The following is a 21,820-nucleotide window of genomic DNA, read 5'->3' as shown; positions in this document are numbered from 1 at the left end:
AGAGCATGGAAGGTTCTTCAAACACAATCAGACACCACTCTTCCTCTAAACATTGGCCAATACTAGACGAAAAGTCTAAAATATTCACCTAGCTCATCATTGTTCCAGTGACATAATGTTTGTAACAGACCGCCAATGCTGTACACAAGGGAGGTTTCTGTGAGAACCAGTCTTTTCTCCTTCAAGAATATGTCTCCTGCTCGTTTAGATTAATTGATTTCACACACAGTTGTTTATGTGTGTGGCCTCCCTTGATTGTCTGAGCTCTCTTCACTCCAAACAAAACAGCTTAGGGATGTAGATGGAGCCAATTGCATTTTTGGAAGAGGGGAGATAACACCTCAACGTCAAACAGAAAAAGACATTTCTTGCTTCAGAGACTTTTCTCTGGGTTACACTTTGAGGCGGCTTGACAAAAGCACGCTTCTGGGGAACACCATAAAACCACTTCAGAGACACACTGCACAGAGCCCGGCAGGAAAAAGTCCCCCACAATGGTGGGAAGGGGAAAAAGTAGCTTCTGAGCAGGAAGATATATGGCAGTCTGCGAGACTGCAAACAATAGATGACCAAGAAGCTGTCTCAAATTTTAAAACATCCTGATTTCATACAAAAGCTCGTAGCTAGACTGAGAGAGCACCAGGGTTGTCATCCATGCATGGAATATGTATCAGGCAGCTGTGCAGTGTGCTACCAAGCACCGGTTAGAAAGGAAAATTTATCTTGGGAAAGAAATCTGGACATTAATTTGAAAGCACAACACAGAGCAAGAAAGATTAACTGCCCTCAGCCTCTCCAGACCAGCCATGTGGACACACCACAGATTCAATCTGCAGTGAATTACAAGTCATCACACACAAAGTATTGAAGTAGCCGGCCAGCAAAACCAGTGGAAATATACTTTTGTGGATCTGGTCAGAGAATGGAATCTCTGTTCCCCAAGAAGGGCTGGGATTTCAACATTTGCCTGCGTCCCAAATAAGGATGAAAGGTCAAAATATTATACTATTTCATGCCATGAAGAATTCCAAACGCATTTGATTTGAAAATGTGGGGGGGAAAAAAATCCCAAGATATTAATGACAGAAACAAAACATTAGAAATGAAATGTTGATCCAAAACAAGAGATTTTGGGATGTTGACCTGAAATTTAAACTCTTGTTTCAGGTTTCAACTTAAAATGGCATTTAAGCCTGAACATCAGCTGGAAACAGAAATCATTTTGAAACACCACTATGGAAAAATATGTTTTTCTCCTGAAATTTTCAATTTAGACCAAACCATGTTTTCTTATGAAAGTCTTTTTATTTTACCAGCTGCATGTTTGCTTGTTTTGCTGCTTGAGGACTGGGCATTTGCTCCAAGCATATGGATGTCCGCAGTGGGCACATCCACACTGGGGACACACTGGAGATTCCTTATAGAAGTCTAGGAACTGGGCATACCTGCACCCAGACTTGTTTAGGAACATCGTGCTCTGAAATATTACAGAGCAATTACAGATTTTAATTTAGGGGAAAGGGTCCATGGTGTCAGATGAGCACTGGACCAACAGAAGACCATTTCTGCACACAGATGAGGAGTAGGGTCTGAGGATACTCCTAGACGCCCTCCAAAGCAGCATCTCTTCATCAGCACACAAGATTACAGACCTCTTTCCAAAAGTCTGCTTTGCAAAACCTTGGAAAGGAGAAGGCAGATGGGACTCTGGAAACATAAAATTACCTCTAATCACTTGTTGCTTATTTAATATTAATTCTTTGCAGAACAACACAAACAAATGCCTAACTCAAACTCTAGGAATCCACAATATTTCTGAAGACATCTCTAGGCAGATGTACAACTACCAGCAACCTCTGCCTTGTGCAGAAATAACCAGCCAGAGTTTTCTGCGGTAGAGAGGACAATGAGAGTAAGCAGTATATCCCAAACACAGGGTTGTAAACTTCGACCAAAAAGGCAACTATGCCACTAATGTCTGCTGCTTCAGACACATGGGACAATGGCTATGAACATGCAAGTCTGCGCAGCACAAAAACTGCACAGCAAGTCAATTTACAGCGACTAGTCACAGATGTGGGACCTCAGATTACAAGTCACCAAGACGGTCTGGAAGATCCACTCAGCATGATGCTGAGGTACACTGAGAGAAAGCACTACCAAGGAAGGAGTGAGAGGATCAAGTGATGAATTTGATGTGATGATGTTGGTATTAAAAGCCAAAGGCTCTTGCACATTTGGGCAGAGGAGCTGAAGGGAAGAGTAAAATTTATTTAGGTCGAGTCACAACCATGACTGAGCAGAGCAGCAACACCTGCCTGAGACCCAAACACGAAATGGATCGTGTTCAAGAGACTCCACGGCTTTCAACATCAGACCAGCACCTGCTAGATTGATGGACCCTCTGGATGTCAATCCATGGCTTGGGAACGAGTGTTGCTTTTGAGCTCTTTCAATCCCAGGCTGAGTTTAGAAAACTATGCCCACTCCACAGCAGTCTCCAACATCTGTCCCAAGATGCAAATGAGTCACAATTTCCACAGGGCCGTATCTTCCCCCATCCCTGGTCCAGCTCCAGCATACCTTGCAGGCCAGCATACACATGTCCTCTTGCACACGGCTCTGCTGGATAATGCTTCCCTGGCTATGGACAAAGGTTTTGGCCGCTATGAAGATCACCACGTCTTTTACCAGGGGGAAGAATGAGTTACCAGACCAGCTGGGAAATAAGAGGAAAATCTTCCCTGTTGCCTCAGGGAGATGCAGGAATTGGTACAGGTGACAGGCAAAGAGGTCTGTGCTGGCTCAGAGGCATGCTGTGATGCCGAGCAGCACCTGGTCACCTTCAATCTGCTCAGCTCAGGATCAATTGCATGAACCACGAGGTTCACCAACTCAGATCTCACATAGGTTTACCAAAGTGGCAACGAACTGACAGAGCCTTCTCTCTCATGTATTTAAAATACATTTCCTAGTTCGGCCTTGTCCATAAGCCAAAGTTAGGCTTAGCTAACACAAACCAACTCTGTCTAAACATAACCACTTTTCCTATTGCTTGTAGCTTGGTTTTATGCTTGGCTTAGAAACATTACCTTGCATCTACAAGTAGGGCCTGCTCCAGACTATCAAGTTTACCCCATAAAACTTTGTTAGTTCATGGAATGAAACAAAAAATATAATAAAACCACATGCGTCCTAACACACCAGTGAACAGTTGTGCTGACAAAGATGTCCGCATAGCCACAGCTGTGCCCACAGAAGGAGCTCTTGCTGCCTTCATTCATGGTCTGTGGAAAGATGTCACAGCTGCACATGCAGAAAAGCCATGCCGGCACTGCTCTGGCATAGACACCACCTAACACAAGCAGCCAAATTCAGACAGAGATTGATCAGAGCAATTGTCGCCGATATGCGGGTCCGACCTCAATGGCACCATTTTCTTAGAAGACACAGCAGCTTTACCTGCCTTGCGGACAAAAAGGTTGGCTGTTACACACGATGGGGTTTTTATGCCATTGGAGTGCAACTGTCGTGCAGAAATACAGATGCACTGTTAGATCATCTCAGCATGCTATGGAGATGACAACCAGCTCTCAGGTCTTTCAGGATTGCGCAGACTCCTTGGAAAACAGCAGAGATGCTGAAAGAGCCTGTACAGTCACAGTAAAAGCTGAACATAAACAGTGCTGCACTTACCAAGCTTACCCAGCTGAAAATTTTCTTGCCATTAATAAAAAATTAATAGAAGTTCATTTTGTACTTTGGCAAAACTCCCAAACAGCTTGCTAATAAGAGGTGGAAATGGGGAATAGCTATAAAAACAGAAGAGAAATTGGGACAGGTAATTGGTCATAATTCACAGGAGCACTCACTCCACGCTACCTGTACGGTGGGCTGCGAAATCTCCACAGGTGGAATAACAGCTGCAGCCACCCACAAGGCTGCCAATGTCGCTGAAAAATCTGCTTTGGACACACCATGCACTGGAGCAAGAGTTGACATTTCAGTTCAAAACCAGAAGCTTCCACTACAGCACGCAGAGTAATGGGGCTACCCCATAAATGTCTGCATCATCTCGATACAAGACTGTAAAGCTCCAGTTAGTTTTCAAAGAATGCAAAGCTGGGCAGAATTGACAGTGATGACAGCCACAGGATGCTCCAAACCTTTCCAGCTGTGACACAGAAATGATAATGGCAAAATATATACTAAAACCCTGACATTCTGCCAGGACCAATATTTACAGTAATTATTAACAAATCTGGGCCATGGAATATAATAAGGAAACTTCTAGAATTGCTCTATCTGTAAAAAGAGGAGGAAAAAAAGGAACTTCATTTTCTTTTGTACAGTATCAATTTTTTATGATTAGAGACAACTTCGGAATACTTAGAAACACCTCAGAGTAATGAACCTGACAGTCACAAAATTATTTTTTCTGAAAAATGTTCCATTATTGAAGACATATTTGTGCTCATATGTTTCTCTCGCCATTCTTTGATGCATAACAAAGCTCAGAAATGTTTTCACAGCTAAGCAAGGGAGATTTTCATTTAATTTGCTTTAGAACTCCCAACTTGTCCATAATAGAGGTGCTACAATGCTCCAGGACTCAGTGAAACAATGATACCAAATGAGCCAAGAAGCTGAACAGAGAACAACTGGACAAGGAAGAAAAATTTAGGGAGACCACTGAAATACTAGCATTGGTATGACTTTTGTTAACCCTCTGCCCTTAATGGTGAAAAAAAACCCCAAAACACGTGCTCCAGCCAACCACTTTGGTCTCCTTCATTTCCAACTGAGATGGGAGAGTTTACAGAAAACATATTTTCCCCAAATGCTTCAAATAAAATAAGACTTAAACTTCACATATATATATATACACACACACATATCTATATATATAAAGTTACATGTTGCTCTCCTTTTCTTTCCCTAAGATAAAAGTATCAAACCCTTCAAGCCTTTCCCATGAGGTATCGAAAAACCACAAATTAATGTAAACCAAGAACTCTCGCACGCAACAGTGACATGAGCTCTCCAGCCGTGAACCGATTCCTGCTCTAGGAAGGCTCACTCCATTTGAGTATCCCTGCTAGAGACCTACATCGTGCATTATTTTATCTCATTTTGTTTTGCCTAGTTCTGCTTCAGATCCTGAGACGAAGGTCTGCAAAATGGACTAGTCATTTTGAGTAATCAAGTCCAGACTACTTAAGCCTGCCCAAGTGTCAGATAACAACATCAGAAAAAAAATCAGGACCTTTGTCAGCATTTCAAGTTGGATACCCCAAATCACCAGTCACTGCTGGTCTTGGCCAGAAAACTTTGGCCTTGGTTACCTTTCCTCTGACTATGAGAGTATTAAACACATGGCCACCGGGTTAGCTCAAAGAGTGACAGAGGAGGCCAGGATACAAACCATCCCTCTCATGTGGTTAACCACAGCATTAACTACATGACAAGCAGGCATGCTCAGAAAAGCAGAGATCAATTAAGGGTCTCTTGCAGGGTTATGCAGGACACGAATGGTTTGATCCCAATGGTTTTATTTAGATGAAGAAGGCTGCCAGGTTGAGCCATATTTACTGTCCCAAACTCTGAAACTCTAAAGGAAGTAAATTCTGTCCAGCCCAACAGAAACAGGAGTGCTCCCTCTCCCTTGCTTCTCCCTCTCTCCAGCTCCTCTAAAGCCAAGGGGCACATCACTCAAATCCCAAACAAACTGGGATGAAGGCCAGCTCAGGGAAGCCCAGCTCTGAACAAAGTGAAATGTGGAAGATGCCTCCAGGGGGAAGCACCTACCGACCCCACCACTGGGGTTCCAATGGGGGCAGAAAGAAGCACCATCCCATTAGAGATGGCCAGGGAGCTCCTCAGCATGCCTGGTCTCCGTTTGGGAGCAACCACAGCCAGAAGGAAAACGGCTGTGTGCTGTAGCAGGAGAAGAGATTTCCTGAAGCCCACTGCAGAGTAAATACTCAGAGCAACCAGGGATGAGAGAACAAGGGACCCTCCAGTCCTGAGGGCTGCACAACCAGATTTAAAAATAAAACCTATGAGTGGGGAGAACTGGCTTGCCCGGGACCTCAAAAGAGCCAGCGTCCGCCAGAGAGAGGGAGTGAGCAGCAAACCACCAGCCCGAGGCAGCCAGGAAACGCTGCAGCGGGAGCCAGACCCACAGCTCAGCCACAAGAGAACAGGTCGGCTTAGGATGGATGAAGCTGGCTGGGGAGTTAAATTTAGACAGGTAAACATACCATGGGGAAGAGATGGGGTTCACGCAGCTCTCATCATCTGCCACTGCCAGGCCCTGGGGAGGACCCCCCAACAAAACTGCTGGGGGGCTGCAGCCGCAGGCTGGGGCACCCCAGAATAGGGCTGTTGGGGGCGAGCAGGTGAGGGAGTGCTCAACTGTGTGGACATTTTTTCCCCCATTGTTTGCTCCAAGCACCTCCCCACCAGGCAGCATCCCCAGGAAGCAGGAAAGCTGTTGAGAGAAGCATGGAGGATCCTGCAGCCTGAGGAGAGCTGCAGCTCTCTACATCAGCCGGGCACGCACAGTGCACGGGGACTGTGCAAAGGAAAGGTACCAGCGAAAACCCAACCAGAAACATGGGGGCCACAGCATCGGTGTAGCCATTTGGGTACCAGAGCCCTGCTGAGTTCCCTGTGGGAGAAAGGAGTAGAAGCAGCTTGGCAATTGCTCGTGACAATGAAAGAACATGGAGTTAAAGTCTCGCAAACTCAGCCAAGCTCTAGCTTGAGTCTTCCAGGCCCCGAGGACTGGAGGGGACACACAGCACTCCTTTCCCTGCGCTTGCCCGCAGCCCCGCTGGAAGCCTTCAAACCTCACTGCCCATTTCACAGCTCCCCAGGACAAGTGGAGGATCCCCACGTACGGACAGCCTGCCATCTACAACGGGCTCCCCTTGCAAAGCGCTCTCATGGAGAGCGGCCGTGCAATGGCGAGGCACACGGGAGCATCCCTATTTTGTGGAAACAGCTGTGCTGAAAAGCGACAATCTGCTGTCAGTGACCCCGTTGCTCTGCCTCACACAGAACAGGGGAAGGCTTGCGTAAGCTTTATCAAGGCCTAAGCCAAAACTTGGAAGGGGGCGGCAGATCGCAGGGTCTGGTCTTGTCTGTAATTCTGTCCATACGGTCTCAGCCAGTAATCTCTGCAGTGAGCCCAAGAACTCGAGCTCCAGTAAAGCATCTTTTCCAAAAAGAAATTCAGTCTTTGTGTGAAGATTTTAAAAGCTGGAGAAGTTAATGTTGCCTTTGGTTGTTTGTTCCGCTGGTTAATCACCCTGCTGTTAAAAACATTGCCTCTTTCTAACATGAATGTATAGAGCTTAAACGCCCAGCCACACACTTTAAGTTCTCCTCTTGAATTAGAAAGCTCTCCAAGTACCAGCTACTCTCAGTGCTGCTGAAAGCACTCAGGAATCACACCACGCTACCTCTTAATTTTCTTTCTGAAAGGCTACCTAGGTCCACATTCCTTATATCTCCCATTAGAAAAGGATTTTTTCCAGTCCAGGAAAAATTCCCGTGACTCTTCTCTGCACTGCCTTCAGTTTTAATGAAGTCTGTATGCCTTTTTCCAGCAAGTGAAAGTCCCTTTCTCTTAAAAAAATGGAAGCAGATCATGGACTGCCCTGTCTTACACAACAACATGCCTTGGCTATCTGCATCCTGATTTTAACAGTCCTGTGTTTAAAAGTCTCTCTGAAATGCTTATTGTGTGTGTGTCCAATTAATTTGGAAATGATGAAATCATTTTCACTTGAACTTTGATCAGCCATTAGAAAAAAAGATCTTATGAATAGAAACAATTTCCATTCATTTAAATGAGGAATCATGAACTGAGAAAAGAACTGGTTTCCCTGCGCGCCTTGAAACACAAACCCAACAATTTGAGGACAAAAGACTCAACATCTGAAGCAGCCCAGAAACAGAGAGGCCTCCTAGGCTAGAGAAAGCAACAAAGAGCATTAAAGGTGACTGCACAGATTTATTAATTTTGCTTAATTTCACAATATTTGATCTCTTCCTAAAAGTCCAAGCTCCTGGAGACTTCACTATACAAGAATGTGCATTTTTCTTTAAAAAGGTGTGGTTTTGGTCTTTGCAGAATAAGTCTGGAAAATACAGTTGGGACATACCTTAGTACCAGAAAAAAAAAAGGAACCCCCAACTTTTTAGACCCAGCTCTTCCAAAACTTTCATTTTTTTCAGCTGATGACTTGATTTCTGGCAGGTTGGGAGGGAAGGGGCCGAGAGAAGACTTCTCAGGGCTGGGAGCCTGCAGCCACAATTTCAGCTTTCCCTAAATAGAGGTTAGACACACATGGAAGGACGTTTTCATTGTACATGCACTAGAGACAGGGGAAAGGACACAGGGGTTGCTTACAGCTAGCGAGAGGAGACGTGTGCTAATACTGAAGGCACAGGAGGAGCTAGGGAGGGACTCCTTTCCAAAAGGGAGGAACCTCTGTCAGACACTCCTGGGCACAGAAACACGAGCGAGCAACAGAGCCTGGGAGCAGAGGAAACCCACAGGGGGAACGGGGTCAGCTCGCTTCCCCAGCTCTGCCTCCTACCCTGCACTGGCAGTTTGACCTCATGCTTTTGCCTTCATATACTTGGCTAATTTCTTTAAAGAAGGAGAAAAAAAAAAACAAGTTCTTGGGCTAGCTTCACTGACGCATGTGGCGACTTATCCCACACATTAGATGCTTGGGGTAAAAAAATTCCACCTGAATTCCTGCAGCATCCAACCTTTACCTTGGATAAACCCAGGTGTCCAGGCACAGGACAGGAGTTACGAGGAGTTTGCCTCTCCTGCCATCTTTGAGACGACCCACTTCTTTCTCTTTTGGGAAGAAGAGCATGTAACCAACTTAGTTCTCCACTTACAACAGCATCTGTGCGTGTGACAGAAGACAGGCACCCACAGGTTAAACCTGCCACCACCAGAAAAAGCAGTCACTTCAGCTCGTGTGTCGATGCCCAGTGGCAAACGTGGGAAGGAAGGGCAAGGACAGGCTTACGCCTGATCGCTGGTGCCCCCCTGCAGAGCTCCCACCTGCAGGGGAAGGTGGGGAAGACGCCAGAGATATGCACGTACCAGACAGGCTCCAAAGGGACAGACAGACAAAGATGAGTGTAAAGGAAGGAGATACGTTGTGTGCCCATTAATACACGTGTGCCCGAGGATCTGCGGACACAAAAGCCCAAATAAAGGGCAACAGGACAGACAGTCAAGGAGGCATCGGTGCAAAAGACAGTCTGTGTGTGCAGGTGAAGTGTGGTAGAGCAGATTATATCAGAAAAGTGCAGGTGTACATGAGGAACGTGATATGCATGCACCCGCGTTTTTGGCTATGAAGAAAATGAAGTGAGAACATAAATGCTGGTATGCGTGTGAGAAACAGCTCTGTCACATAAAAAAAAAACCAACCCCAAAGATGAACAGGTGAGTACGTAGGTGCAGGCAGCAGAGCAAGGGTGATGATGATCACACGCTGGAGAGTGCAGGCAGGAAAGCATTAAGAGGCAGGTAGACGTTGGATAGAGAGACTGAGAGGGATGTTCATCTGGTGGCAGAGGGAGAAGCACAAAAAACACGGGGCAACAAAGTGCGTCACAGTACACGAAAATATGTTTGGGGAAGTTATTTTACCCATACTGCTAAGAGAAGTATTGCGCCATAATTCCCAGAAAAAAAACAAGTTTCATAAAACAGCGTGTTTGTTACGGACATAACGAGGATGCTCCTGCCCTGCTACCGTGAGACCAGGCACACTGTCGCTACTCTGCATTTCCACTCGCACGAACATCTTCTCCCGCACCACATGCCATGGCCCATGACGGCACGTGCCGCCACACCATGGGCACGTGGGTGAGAAAGACAGTGTGGCCAGGGGGCTCGGGTGCTCTCCAGAAAGGTGCTGCGCTCACGCTCAGAGAAAGGACCCTCATCCGAGAGTAACATCTCTCTGCTCAGACTAACACCTGTCTTACTGGAGTAATATCTGTTCTGCCAAACTCATCTCTGTCATGCCCGAGGAAAATCTGTTTGACCAGCTCAACGTCTGCCACCCCAGAGGAGCATCCCTCGCACCCCACCGACGCTCCTTGTGCCGGAGTACGGCCCCGACCGGGCAGCGTCTCTCCTGCCACAGCTGGTCTCTCCCACCGCAGTAATACCGCTAAGGCCACCCCGCAACCGGCCCAAGCCCCGTGCTCCAGTCGTCCCACCGCTGCTCCTTGTCGTGGGGGGCTCGCCCGGGGGATGCAGCCCGGCGGCAGCCGCTGCTCGGCCCCGCAATGGCCGCGGCACCCGACGGCTCCTTCCCCCGGCCGGGGCCGCCCGCCGCGGGGTCTCCGCGCAGCCCGGACCGCCCCATCCCCGCGGCCCCCCGCAGCCCCTGCCCTGTCTCGACCGGCAGCCGGAACGGGCCGGGGACGGCCCCGGGCCGCGCTGCCGGGGGTCGGCGGCGAAGTCTCCCTGGCTGGGAAAAAGCAACGACCCCCCGGCGGTGCCCTCGCCGCCTCCCGCCCCTTCGGGGGCCGCCCGGGGAGGCGTCCGGCCCCGGGACGGGACGGGCCCGGCGAGCCGCGCCGCCCGGCACGGCGAAACGCCTCCCGCTCCCCGGCCTCCTCCTCCCCGCCGCCGCCGCCGCCGCCGCCCTCCCCACCGCCGCGGGCCGGGGCCGCCTCCTACCTGCATCTCCCGGGCGCCGCGTCCCCAGGCGGCGGCGGCAGGTGAGCGGGCGCCCGCGGCGGGCACGGTGCTCCGCGCCCCCCGCCGCGGCGTCGCGGCGGCCGGAGACCGCGAGGGGACGCACCTGCCCCGGGGGCCGCGGCCCCGTCGCCGCTCCAGGCCGAACCCACCCGCCGGCAGCGAGAAGGGAGCAGGGGGAGGCTGCCGGCGCTGCCCTCCCCGTCGCCGCGGCGGCGCTGGGCTCCGGGAACGGCGGCACCGAGGGCGACTCCCGGCCGAAGTTGGTGGCAGTGGCGAGTGCCGGGCCCGGGAGGTGCCGGCAGATCCCGGGGGCTCCGGCCGCCTCCGCCCCGCCTCCCCCCGCCCCGCTCCCGCCCCCCGCGCCCTGCGCCCGCCCCGCCGCGGGCACCGACGCCGCCGGGATGGGGCTCGCTCGGGGGGGCGCGGCGGCCTCCCCTGCCGGGGCGGCCCCGGGGTGGGGTAGGGCGGGGGGCTGGCCGGGGGGCGAGGTGCGGGCCCGCTGCCGTCGAGGGGGGGCCGTGCCGGCGAGGGGGGAAGGCGACGCGGAACGAAACGCTGCGGCCCTGCGAGGCAGAGGGGTCTGGAGGAGACCCCCGGGCAGCGCCGTGCCTCTGCGGGGTGGCCGTGGGGACCGGGCAGGCTCTTTCCATCCGACCCTGCAGCTCACTGGCCCCTGCCGCCCCCCGCCCCGGGCCCGGCAGCGCAGCAGCCCCCCCAGGGGCTCTCGGTCGCTCGTGGGTCGCTCCCAGGGCACCTCTCAGTGCTCGCTGCCTTCCTGGCTGCCAGGCCCCACCGCCCATAAGCGCCCAGCCCACCAGCGCCTTGTGCAGCAGGCAGCACCGTGCATTTCTCACTGTGGGTGCTCACGAGCATCCTGCTCGTGTGGCCCCTGGCCAGGAGGCCAACGTGCTGGAAGCCAAAGCCTCCCGGGCATGGGCAGTGGGGTTTCTGGCTCTGGCAGTGGAGGGGTTTTGACTTGGTGACCTGCTGCTTCATCCGAGATGGGATTTTTGGCATCTGTTTCCCAGTGCGGGCAGGGGTGGGTTGCAGGGAAGGTGTGAATGAGGCAAAGCCTGGTTTGGGGATGCTGTTAAAAAAGGCTGGCAAAGTTTGGCAGAGGCAGCGCATAACTTGCATGAAGCCCTTGATGGGGCTGACTCTCAACAGGCACGTCCACCCCTTGCCTGCAACACCGGGAATCACACTCGGGGCTCTCCCTCACTTCTCCCATAAAACTTCACAGATCCATGGCCAGATCCTGTTCTCACTTTTCCTGACAGAAGTAGGGAGTAGCTGCACAGGCATTGGCAGCATCACCTCAAATTTATGTTGGTGTAACTGGGAGTGGTCCCCAGCCCTCAGGATTGTTGGCATCTCAGTGCATGGAGGCAGGATTTACATGCCCGGCCTCCAAGCTTGGTGGCAGCTCTGCAGCAGCCAAGGAAGACAGGATTTACACTTGTAGTGTCGGGATCCCATCTCCGGGCCGCACAGCGTCAGGCATCCAAAATCTCCATGCGGCAGGAGCTGCAGAGCCTCGCATCCAATGCAAGGAGTGCCTTGCCGCTCCTATACATGTACAGCCACATGCAGGTGAGTATCCAAAGGGAGTCACATCAGGGAGGCATTTGGCCCCCCGGAATTACTCAGATTTGTACCAGTTTGGGACTTAGCGCAGCTTGAGGCGTGCACCCCTACACGAGTGCCTGGTTTCAAACCTGAGCATCCGTTCAGGTTCAGAGTGGAAATATGGGAGCATTCTTAGAGGAGCAGGTAAATGAATACAGGCTACACAGTACAAATAATTGAAGGCTCTGAGTGTCTTAATTTATGACCAACTGTTCCAGTGTTTCCCATCACTGTAGTCATTAATGATACTTTCTTTTAATGGGAACAGGAGATAGAGGCAGTACAGCTGGAGGTAAATAGTAACCCAGTGTTTGTGGTAGGAAATAAGGAGCCATTGTCCTCAGCACTATGTAACTAGAAAGATAATAGTTGGTACAGTAAATACCAACTAATTAGAGGGCAAAGGCAGTCTTGAAATTGCAGCTGGCTGCAGGAAATTTTAGGTGCCAGCTTTTTTGCTCCGAGGTAAAGCTGCTTTACCTTATGGGCTGTTGTTACCTGCTTGTCAGGCAAACTCCTAATTTGCATGTTCAGGTTGGGGAGGGCAGGGTGCTCCTTTGGGGACCTAGAAAACACCAGGGTTCCCTCCCAGGACCTGGAGGTGTGAAGCGGAGTGTGTCAGACCTGAGGCTTGGTAACAAATTGCTTGGCCTGTCAAGTAACATGCTTTTCCACTTTTGATGTTACAAGGGACAGCTGGCCACAATGTGTTAGCAAGCCAGAGGTCCTCATCAGTCCTCACGGGAATCCTCCTCGGGCTGGCACTGCTTCACACCCTGAGATGGTGTCTTACATCACGGTTAGAGGTAGCAGAAGGGGAAGGCAGAACCACTGGAGGGCCAACAGCAGAGATGAGTGCACAGGACTGGATACACGTGCTCCTTAAAACTCCAAGCTATGAGCTTTGTGGGTTATTCAAAAAAAAGATCCTGGCTTATTGACACCATGCTGGCTTCAGTGTAGTCCATGAGGAAGATGGGACTTCCTGCAGCTTTAATCCCTCCTTGCTGTCTCCACTCCTGCTTTGGTGGGACAAGAAGAGCCATCGGGAAGCACATAGGCATGTGGCAGTCCCGTGGTGGTGCTGCGTGCCAGGAAGGGCAGGAGGGACAGCTGAGAGTGCACACCTTGAAAGCTGGGTGGGAGTGGGCACCTGCCTAACCACTTGAAGGGCTGGAGAAGAGGCAAGAGGCGCTCAGCCAGCAGTAACGAGGTGTGTGGCCCATCTAGAGGGGTGTGTGTCTCACAAGGGGGAAGACTTGGCACTTCTGCCAGCACTGAGGACACAGAATGAGTTGGTCATGGTGCTTGCGTGGGTGGGTGAAGGCAGGAGACCACCTATTGCTTTACCTCACTTGGCTGAATGTCTTTGGTGTTTTTCTCCTGGAAGGAGAAAAGTTGGTTGCCTTCTTTTCTTCTAGTTTTCCCTGCAAGTCTGCTTTATCCTCCACCAAAACAGTGATCCATTAATATCATACCATAGTTTTTTGTCCACTGAAGCTATTCCTCCATCTACAGAGGAGGATGGATGAGGAAAGGGCACTCGTACCTGGCCAGGGGTGAGCCTCACTAGGTACTGGGGGCACCAGCTGCCAGCAGGAGGGGCTTCTGTCTAGTCTCAGCTGCCAAAGATGTCGTCCAGATGTTCTTTAGAAGATGTCCAGATATGATTAAGCCTCACTGATTTAATAATGAGCAGTGTCCACAACTGGAACTGGACTTTACTCTGCGACCAGCATCTCAGATGTGACTAATATTGGTGGAAGTCACTGTCACAGCACATCCAGGGAAGATGTTACATCTGATCACTTGCAAAAAGTAGCTTAACCCATACAGCCTTCTGGATACCACAAGCCGTTTTACTTCTCTTCATCTCGCCAAAACATTCCTACAGCTCCAGTTGCCCTCATGTTCCTCTTTCTCATCTGCTATAGTAATGAATGTCATGTGTGTCACCTGGCTGGCCTCTGCTGCTGGTGAGCAGGAAGAGGGTGGGGAAGTGCTCAGACTGTTTGAGATGTGGAAATATTCAGTTCATTTGGCAGAGAAGAAGAGCAATTTAAAATGTATAAGGAATGTAAGTCCCTCTCTGTTAATGGCATGACCCTGCAGAATATATTCAGCAGTAGGAGACCTTATCACTAGAAAGTGAGCGGTGTGGCTCCAAATTTTCTTAACATAGTTGTAGGCTCAGTGTAGCGTTTCTGTGGTGCTCATGAGTTCTGATCTCTTGGGAAGTTTGTTCCATCCCTGTTGCATCTGCACAATACGCTTCCCCCTAGTCAGATGGTTTGAGTCCTCTCTGCATGCAGTGCAGAGCTGAGGCTGAGATGATGCCTATTCTGCAACAGCTTTCGAGGAGTACCTGCTGCTCCTCACTACGCTGCTTTCATCAGGATGGACCTTTTTTTGTCCTTTCATTACCACTCGCCCCACATTCCTGTGGTGGGATTAGTAGCAGCAGTAGGAGCAAGTCAAAGGGAGTCAGTTTGTTGTGAGGAGCTAGACAAGTTTCCAGCAGCGAGATTTTTATGAGTCAAGGTGGAATTTGTGGAATAAAAATCTGGAAATGGAAAAAAAAAAATCCTGAGCTACTGCCAAAGGAGGGCTCATTCCAGACGAGTTACCTGCCTCACAGGTGTGAAAACCTTCACTAATCCACCCTGATGTTCTCTACCTGCCCCTGCAAACACCAAAGAAAACCACCACCTTATTCCCAGCCGCTGCCCTCATGGGAAGCCGCCAGTTTCCTTGAGGCGTAAAGCTCATGACCTGAGAATTTGTGGCACTCCACAAAAGGAAATATAGGCTGAACTTCTGAAATGTTTCCTAATATTGATGTCTTTCAAGTGGTGGAATTGTCTCCCCAGGGACATGTGGACGCCCCGTTCCTTGAGTCAGGGAGACAGGACTGAACAATGCACAGGGAGACGTATTGTTGGGAACTTTTCTGCCCCCATCCCCAGGAGAGACAATGAAGGGGGGAGAAAGGAAATAAATTAGATGACTTGAATCATTTCCAGCTCTAATTGCTATGATCTTGCAGTAGTTTTCCCAGCCCCAAGTATAACATTAACCATCGAAGCATGATTTCACCCACAGTCAATTAAACCAGGATTCATCTGGCGTGACATCACCAAGTAAAATCCATCCTGGACTCGGGGACACCCTGCTGAGAAGAGGCAGGAGCCAAACAGGGGCTTCATAGATGGGCAGAAGCTGCTGCTTTTGGAGGTGGACATCTCCAAGCATGCTCTTCTCCCCCTGCCGGCACAGGACACAAAGGGCAATGCAGCAACTGTATGATGTGCATTTGCCTTTCCTCGCCTCGATGATGTACTAGTAGGGTCCCTGGGAGTGATTTCCCCATCTGGATGGTACTGCTGGCTGGAGGGGCTGCTCCAGAGGTCAGATGGAGACAGCCCGCAATGCTGGCTGATGTGTGCTGGCCTTGCCAGATGGCAGGTTGCCTCGTCACGTTCAGTGGCTACAAATGTTATCCTCTGTCCGGTTTGCCCCTGCCCTCATGGTCCTCTGAAGCACAGCTCAGGGAAGCCCATCAGGTGCCCACAAGGGATTCAATGTCCAGAGATGCATTTCTGGATGTTGAGTTCTACAGGGTAGAGGGTGGATGAGGGTACGGCTCTCCTACGGCAGATCTCCTATGGCTGAAGCCCTCCTCCTCGTGACTCCTTTCTCTTCCTCCCCAGTCCTTGAACAAAGGGGTGAACCGAGCTATTTACTAGGTTTTGAATACCAAGATATCAAATAACAAGAAACCCTTGTGAATACACGAGGATTTAAAGGATGTGGCAGTAACCATACGGACCTGATGGCTGTGGTGGGGTGAAGTCCTGACTTGCCTGGCTCCACGTAACTCAGTAGCAAGGCTGGGGAGAGCACACAGAGTTCATGCCTCCTCGCTTAGCGCTTTAATCATTAGACAGGCACTCCCGACAGCAGGCTCTGTGGCCTGAGTGAGTTAAACTGTAACTGGCCTCCTCGGCAGCCCCCAGAGAGGAGCGCCGCCTCACGTGACCAGGGCAGGACCAGCCTCCCACCCGAGTCCCACCAGCTCTCACTGCTGGCTCGGGCAGGGATGCAGGGTTGGCCCTGACCACAGGCTGGCATGGGAGTAGCTGCCCTGCATCTCCATGATGGCTGTGGGGATGGACCAGGACCCTGTTAGGTTTTGTCCCACGGAGCTGGGAGAGCTTCCCAGTCCCTCCCTCCCACAGGCAGATAAGCATCACCTGGCCCCATGGCACTGCCGGGCAAGGGGGACAGGAGATGCCCCCAGGGCCAGCTCAGGACACCAAGCCCTGTGCCCTGCCACTGATAAGGACCAGGGCTATGTGGTTTGGGGAGGCGCAGGGCCACGGCCATAGCCAGACGGTGAGGTAATCTGCCCCCCCGACTCCCCTCCTCTCAGACCAAGTCTCTTGGTCTCTTCTACTTGGCTTAAACCCTAAGGAGAAGAGTTGTACATCCTTTCCAAATTTTTTATCAGCATGAATTATGACAACTCTGGATATTCTTATTGTCTGTTTGAATGGCCGATCCCATTCTAAAGCCTTACTTAATTCTTGGCCTCGGCTGCTTCCTGTGGTAATGAGCTCCACAGTGTAATTAAACATGATCTGTGATAGCAACCATGCGACGGGCTTCCCCAGCGGCAGCAGCACATGGGTGCGCACGCGTGTGTCTCTGTGTGCATGCCTGTGTGCAGGCTGGGGTGCACAGGAGGTGACAGAGCACTCTGGCTGCTTGTAGGCAAAGCAAGCATCGCCTTGTGAGGACAGGAGCAACCCCAGGGTGCAACCATGCTGGGGCACGGGAGCACTGAGGCCACTGTGCTGGGGCTCTTTGCCCCGCATGCTCTGACAAAGGGCTCCCCCCAATGCCTGAGTGTCAGGGAACAACGAAACCCAAATTCCTGCCCTGCATAGTCAGGAGGGAGCAGTCACCCCACCAGCCCCCTCTCTCCGGATTAGTGGAGTGATGCTGAAGTCCCACAAATCTGGCAAGAAGATGTCCCCAAACAGCTGAGCATCCACAGGAGGTTTTGGGAAAAGTGCATGCAAGGCTCTATCTGGGATCGGTCAGAGACAGACGAGCCCCGGCATCCCCTTCTCCTGCGGTCCACTGCTGCTCCAGGTTTGCAGCTGGGGTGGGAGGGGGTGCATGCCCCTCCGTGCTGTGCTGCTCCTTACTGCAGCGCAGCCCCTTCCCCAGGATGGCAACAGGGGAATCCCAGCTAATGCTAAGGGTTTACGTCGCTCCACCACGTGCTCCCTAATTTCTCCATGTAATCTCTTTCTCTTTTACTTTTTTCTTTTTTACTTCTGTTTTTCTTTTTTCTCCCTTCCTTCCTTCCTTTTTTCTTTGTCTTTTTCTTTGTCTTTCTCCAGCCCCCTGCTTCTTTCTGAATGTCTCCCTTTGTAATTTCTTTCTTCACTTGCTCAAATGTTCTGCAATTTCTTTCTTAGAAAGCAAGACAGGCCTCTGGCTAGATCTGGCACTGACAAGGTGGAAGGGGGTTATTCTCCTGATAATCACTGGGATTAATACCGCAGAGCAACTTCAGTTAATGGAGGAAACAAACACAATTCACACGTTACATCCAGCTTTCCCATGGACCATGCAGAGAGGTGGGCTCATGCTGATGGGGAGAGGCAGAGGACAGGCTAACAGGGTCGAGCCCCCTCCCTCCTGCCCGGCCCTGCAGGCACTGCGGCAGGCGGGCATGGGAGGGGCAGAATCCCCCAAACCCCAAACCCGACGTGAGAGCTGCTCCCTGGGCTTGCTCAGTGCCTCTCCGCGTCACTGCTGGCTTGGGCACTCCCGGCTGCGGGGCCAGCCCGACACCCTGCCCGGGCAGCCCCGGGGACACGCAGGTGACGCAGCTGGCTTCTGGGGCGGGTGGCACACGCTCCGCGGCCTGGCAGGCGGCAAGGGAAGGGAATGAAATGTGCTGAGATGCCAAGCCAGGAGGGTGCGACCAGTGCCACCCTGCCACCCTGCCACCAGGGAGTCAGGACAGTGGGCAGGGTCTGTATGGGGTCAGGAATGTCACCTCGCAGAGCGGGAGGGTGGGACAGAGCTGCCGGGACTGCAGATGGAGGCTTAGGGCAGTGCATGGGGAGGGATGACATATATGAAATGATGTACGTCTGCCAGGAGCATGATTGCTAGTGCTGCTGCCCGGAGGCAGACACTGCCCTGGGACAGATCTCACACAGCCTGGGGACGGTCGCTATTTACAGCTAGTGAAACCATGGCACATTTCCTGCTTTTATTTCTGGGTCCCACAAAGCCCAGGGATGAACTGAAGAGTGTAAGCAAGGCTTAGGGTGGGCTCTGTAGCTCTTGGCTTTGCCACTCACAAATCATTCTGCAAACCAACCCGATGACAATAAAGACTTTGTATGAAAACCACCGTGTTTCGTAGGCTCCGAAGTGTCCTTTGATGACAAATGCCTTTGCTTAATAGTCTCACCTTCACAGTGCAAGCTGAAGGGAACATAAATACAATTCTTAGACACTGTGGCTTCTAAACAAATATATATAGCATGGGTAATATACAGGCTTACATAAACATCAGCATTAAAGCACGCAAAGTAGGCAGGGAAGGAAACTATAATAACTGAAGCACCAGTGCAGCCACAAGATACGAAGAGGGAAGAAACCACGTGGCAATAGATGTTTTTCTCCCAAGGCACTCAGATGTTGTGTTGAATACGGTCTCAGTGCTTGGCCACCAGACAAAGGGATGCACACGGATACTGATGCTCCTGCGGCACAAGCAGCCCTTGGCACATTTCAAGGGCTTGTTCATGAAAAAAGTGTGTGTGTACATATTTACACATCTACTACACAATAGATGTATAAACCAACACGTTCTAGTTCAGATTGCTGTCATGTACTCTTGCAAAGGTAAAATTAAAGACAGAGTTCTCCCATACAATTTAAGTGTAATTGTGTAAGTGTTCTGTATTTTTTGTGGTCAACATCCTTAAGGCATGAGTCTGAATTTTCAGCTTGAGACACTGATTTTCCAGAATGTGCAGAGCACCTACCTGCTAACCTCACTTGTGGCACCTTAAGTTAAGCCAAATCACTAAATGCTTCAACACATCCTGGGACTGTAATTATACACACCTGCAAAAAAACAAAGAAAAACTCTCCAAAAAAACCCAAATCAAAAAAAAACTCCACAAAAACTGAAGAAGACACTATGATTCATGCCCCCAAACATATTTACTCACATGCATAAGATCTTGTTTTTTACTCAGGGAGGCTTTTTTTTTGGTGGATTTGATTCTTGTTTCTGAGCCTTTAGTGTTCACTGAAGCTACATTTTTCTTCATTTCCCTCCAGCAAAGGGAGCTGGAATTCTTTTTTTTTTTTGTAAATGCAGATGGGGACCCTCTTCCCATCGCAGGGCTTCAGGGGCTGTGTTTGGAAGAACCAAACATCATGGAAGATTGTAACGTTGTGTTCAACACCTTTCAAGATATGGCTTTTATATAATCCCTTTTATAGTAGCATGAATAACGTCATGCACAGAGATCTATGGAGAGCGAACTAGCTTTTGTGCGGTGTAGAGGGCCCAGATCTGTCTCTATTGATCCTTAATAAGTATATAAAATTGGGCTTTAGGGGCGACCACATCATTCATTGCCAGTGAGTTACGGGAACCTTCCCAAGTAACGGAAGCTAAACGTCTAGGCATCAGTAGTCCTTTCAGAGGCCTGAACCGCAGCTGGTATGTGCTGACAGAGCTCTACTGAAGGCAGGGGGGGAGGTGGCCTTTGACATTGTCTTTGGTCGATTTGCTCTCTATATTTTCCTTACATTTCCTTGGCTCTTCCCTGTTGAGAAGATGTTAGTAGTTAATGGTGTCAACGCTACAGTGAGGATGTGCTTCGAGACACCTGGACGGCAGGGATCTGGTCAGGTTTGGCTCCAAGCTGGGCATAAAATGATTGCTACACCACTCACTCCTCACACATCCACAGAGGTTCCCAAATGATCCACGGCACCCTCGCTGCACAGTGCCAGGCTGCAACACACCCCACAGCGACACAACATAAAGGCCTCCATCATGTCTGAACTTGCCGAGATATCATCTTGAGATTGCACACGTAACGATGAGCATAAGCGATACTGTTGTGCTGAATAAGGTCTCTTACCAGAAAAACAAAAACAGGGAAAGTTGGTGTCATCGTCTCTAACCCCTGTCACTACTCAGCTGTAAGCAAATGCAGAGGAAAGCTCTGGGTCAGCATTAGGCTGGCTGACTTCACTGTATAGATCTCAGACCGGTTTCCCAATGAAGTCATGCTCCAGTCTGTCACTTCACACAAAGGAAGCCTCTGGGTCATCCGTGGTGATATTTGTCTGCAGCTCTATAGATAGCTTTGATCTACTCTTCTGACAGATGAGCATAAATAATTGTGTTACCACTCTTGTTTTCAAGAGTCAGCACTTCATTAACAAAGGAATCAAATTAAAGCCTCCAACCATATGGGCGAGGAGCAGCCTTTCACTGTCATCTCAAAGTCATTGTGCCTAACTTGGGCTGCTGGGGGGAGATTGTAAGGACTGATGTTGCATTAGGTGCACTACATCTCCAACATCCACCGTTCAGCAGTGCTCGTTCCTGCAGCTCAGTGCGAAGCCAGCAGCTGCTGCCTCTCCCCGGCACATCAGGCTCATGGGCTGGGTGAGCAGCCAAACCCCTCCTCAAGTCCATGAAGAAATGTGGGTTACATACAGAGAGTGGGTGTTGAAGACATTAATCCCTCTCAGCCACCCCAGGGATGGCTGTAGACATGGATTCCCAATGGAAGCTGCAAACTTGTGTTATATTTTGCTGACGAATCCTGGTTCTGTCATTTCCTTGGGGTTCCTGCAGGCTGTTGTACCTCTCCTACCCTGGGTCTAGCGAGGGGTCCATTCTGGATTCAAGGTGTCATGTTGCTGCCAAACTAACAGGAGAGGACCCTTCAGAGGGCACTGGTAGGAAGCAGAATTTGTGGTGTGCGATGTCCTCATGGTGATGGAGGATTTTGAATGCTGGCCTAAACACACAAGGCAAAAGACTTTGTTATCTGTGCTCAAAACAGTGTTTCACGTTTTTCACATCATTGGGGCAGGAAAAATAGGGACCTTACAGTATTGCATTAGAAATTGTCACAAAGGAGTTTGCAGAAGCCAGAGTGGATCGAGCAACTTAGGTCCTACCATCTCCTCTTGAAGAACCAGCAGCACCCTATGCTCTGAGGCAGCGGTTCCTGCATTTGTCATGCCCATTGGACAACTTTACAGGCCGTACAAAGTAACCAGCAAAACCCTCATGTTTAACAGTTTTGAATTGAAAAGAATAAAGATAACAAAAATGGATGCTGCTTTCCGAGACACACAGAA

General features: G+C 50.3%; 1 protein-coding gene across 1 annotated transcript in view; it reads right to left on the bottom strand.

Moving 5' to 3' along the window:
• WNT5B (Wnt family member 5B) overlaps positions 1–10,759 on the bottom strand; it is a 76,975-nt gene extending 66,216 nt beyond the window's left edge. Inside the window, exon 1 of the mRNA XM_068401417.1 lies at positions 10,739–10,759. Within this exon, the coding sequence (XP_068257518.1) occupies positions 10,739–10,744 (6 nt within the window). The 5' untranslated portion in view covers positions 10,745–10,759. The remainder of the gene's footprint in view (positions 1–10,738) is intronic.
• Between the last annotated feature and the right edge of the window lie 11,061 nt (positions 10,760–21,820).

The sequence above is a fragment of the Nyctibius grandis genome, chromosome 5 (assembly GCF_013368605.1).
Source record: "Nyctibius grandis isolate bNycGra1 chromosome 5, bNycGra1.pri, whole genome shotgun sequence".
Classification (NCBI taxonomy): Eukaryota; Metazoa; Chordata; class Aves; order Nyctibiiformes; family Nyctibiidae; genus Nyctibius; species Nyctibius grandis.
Note: the sequence above shows the minus strand (reverse complement) of the source record. Positions and strands in the feature narration are given on the sequence as shown.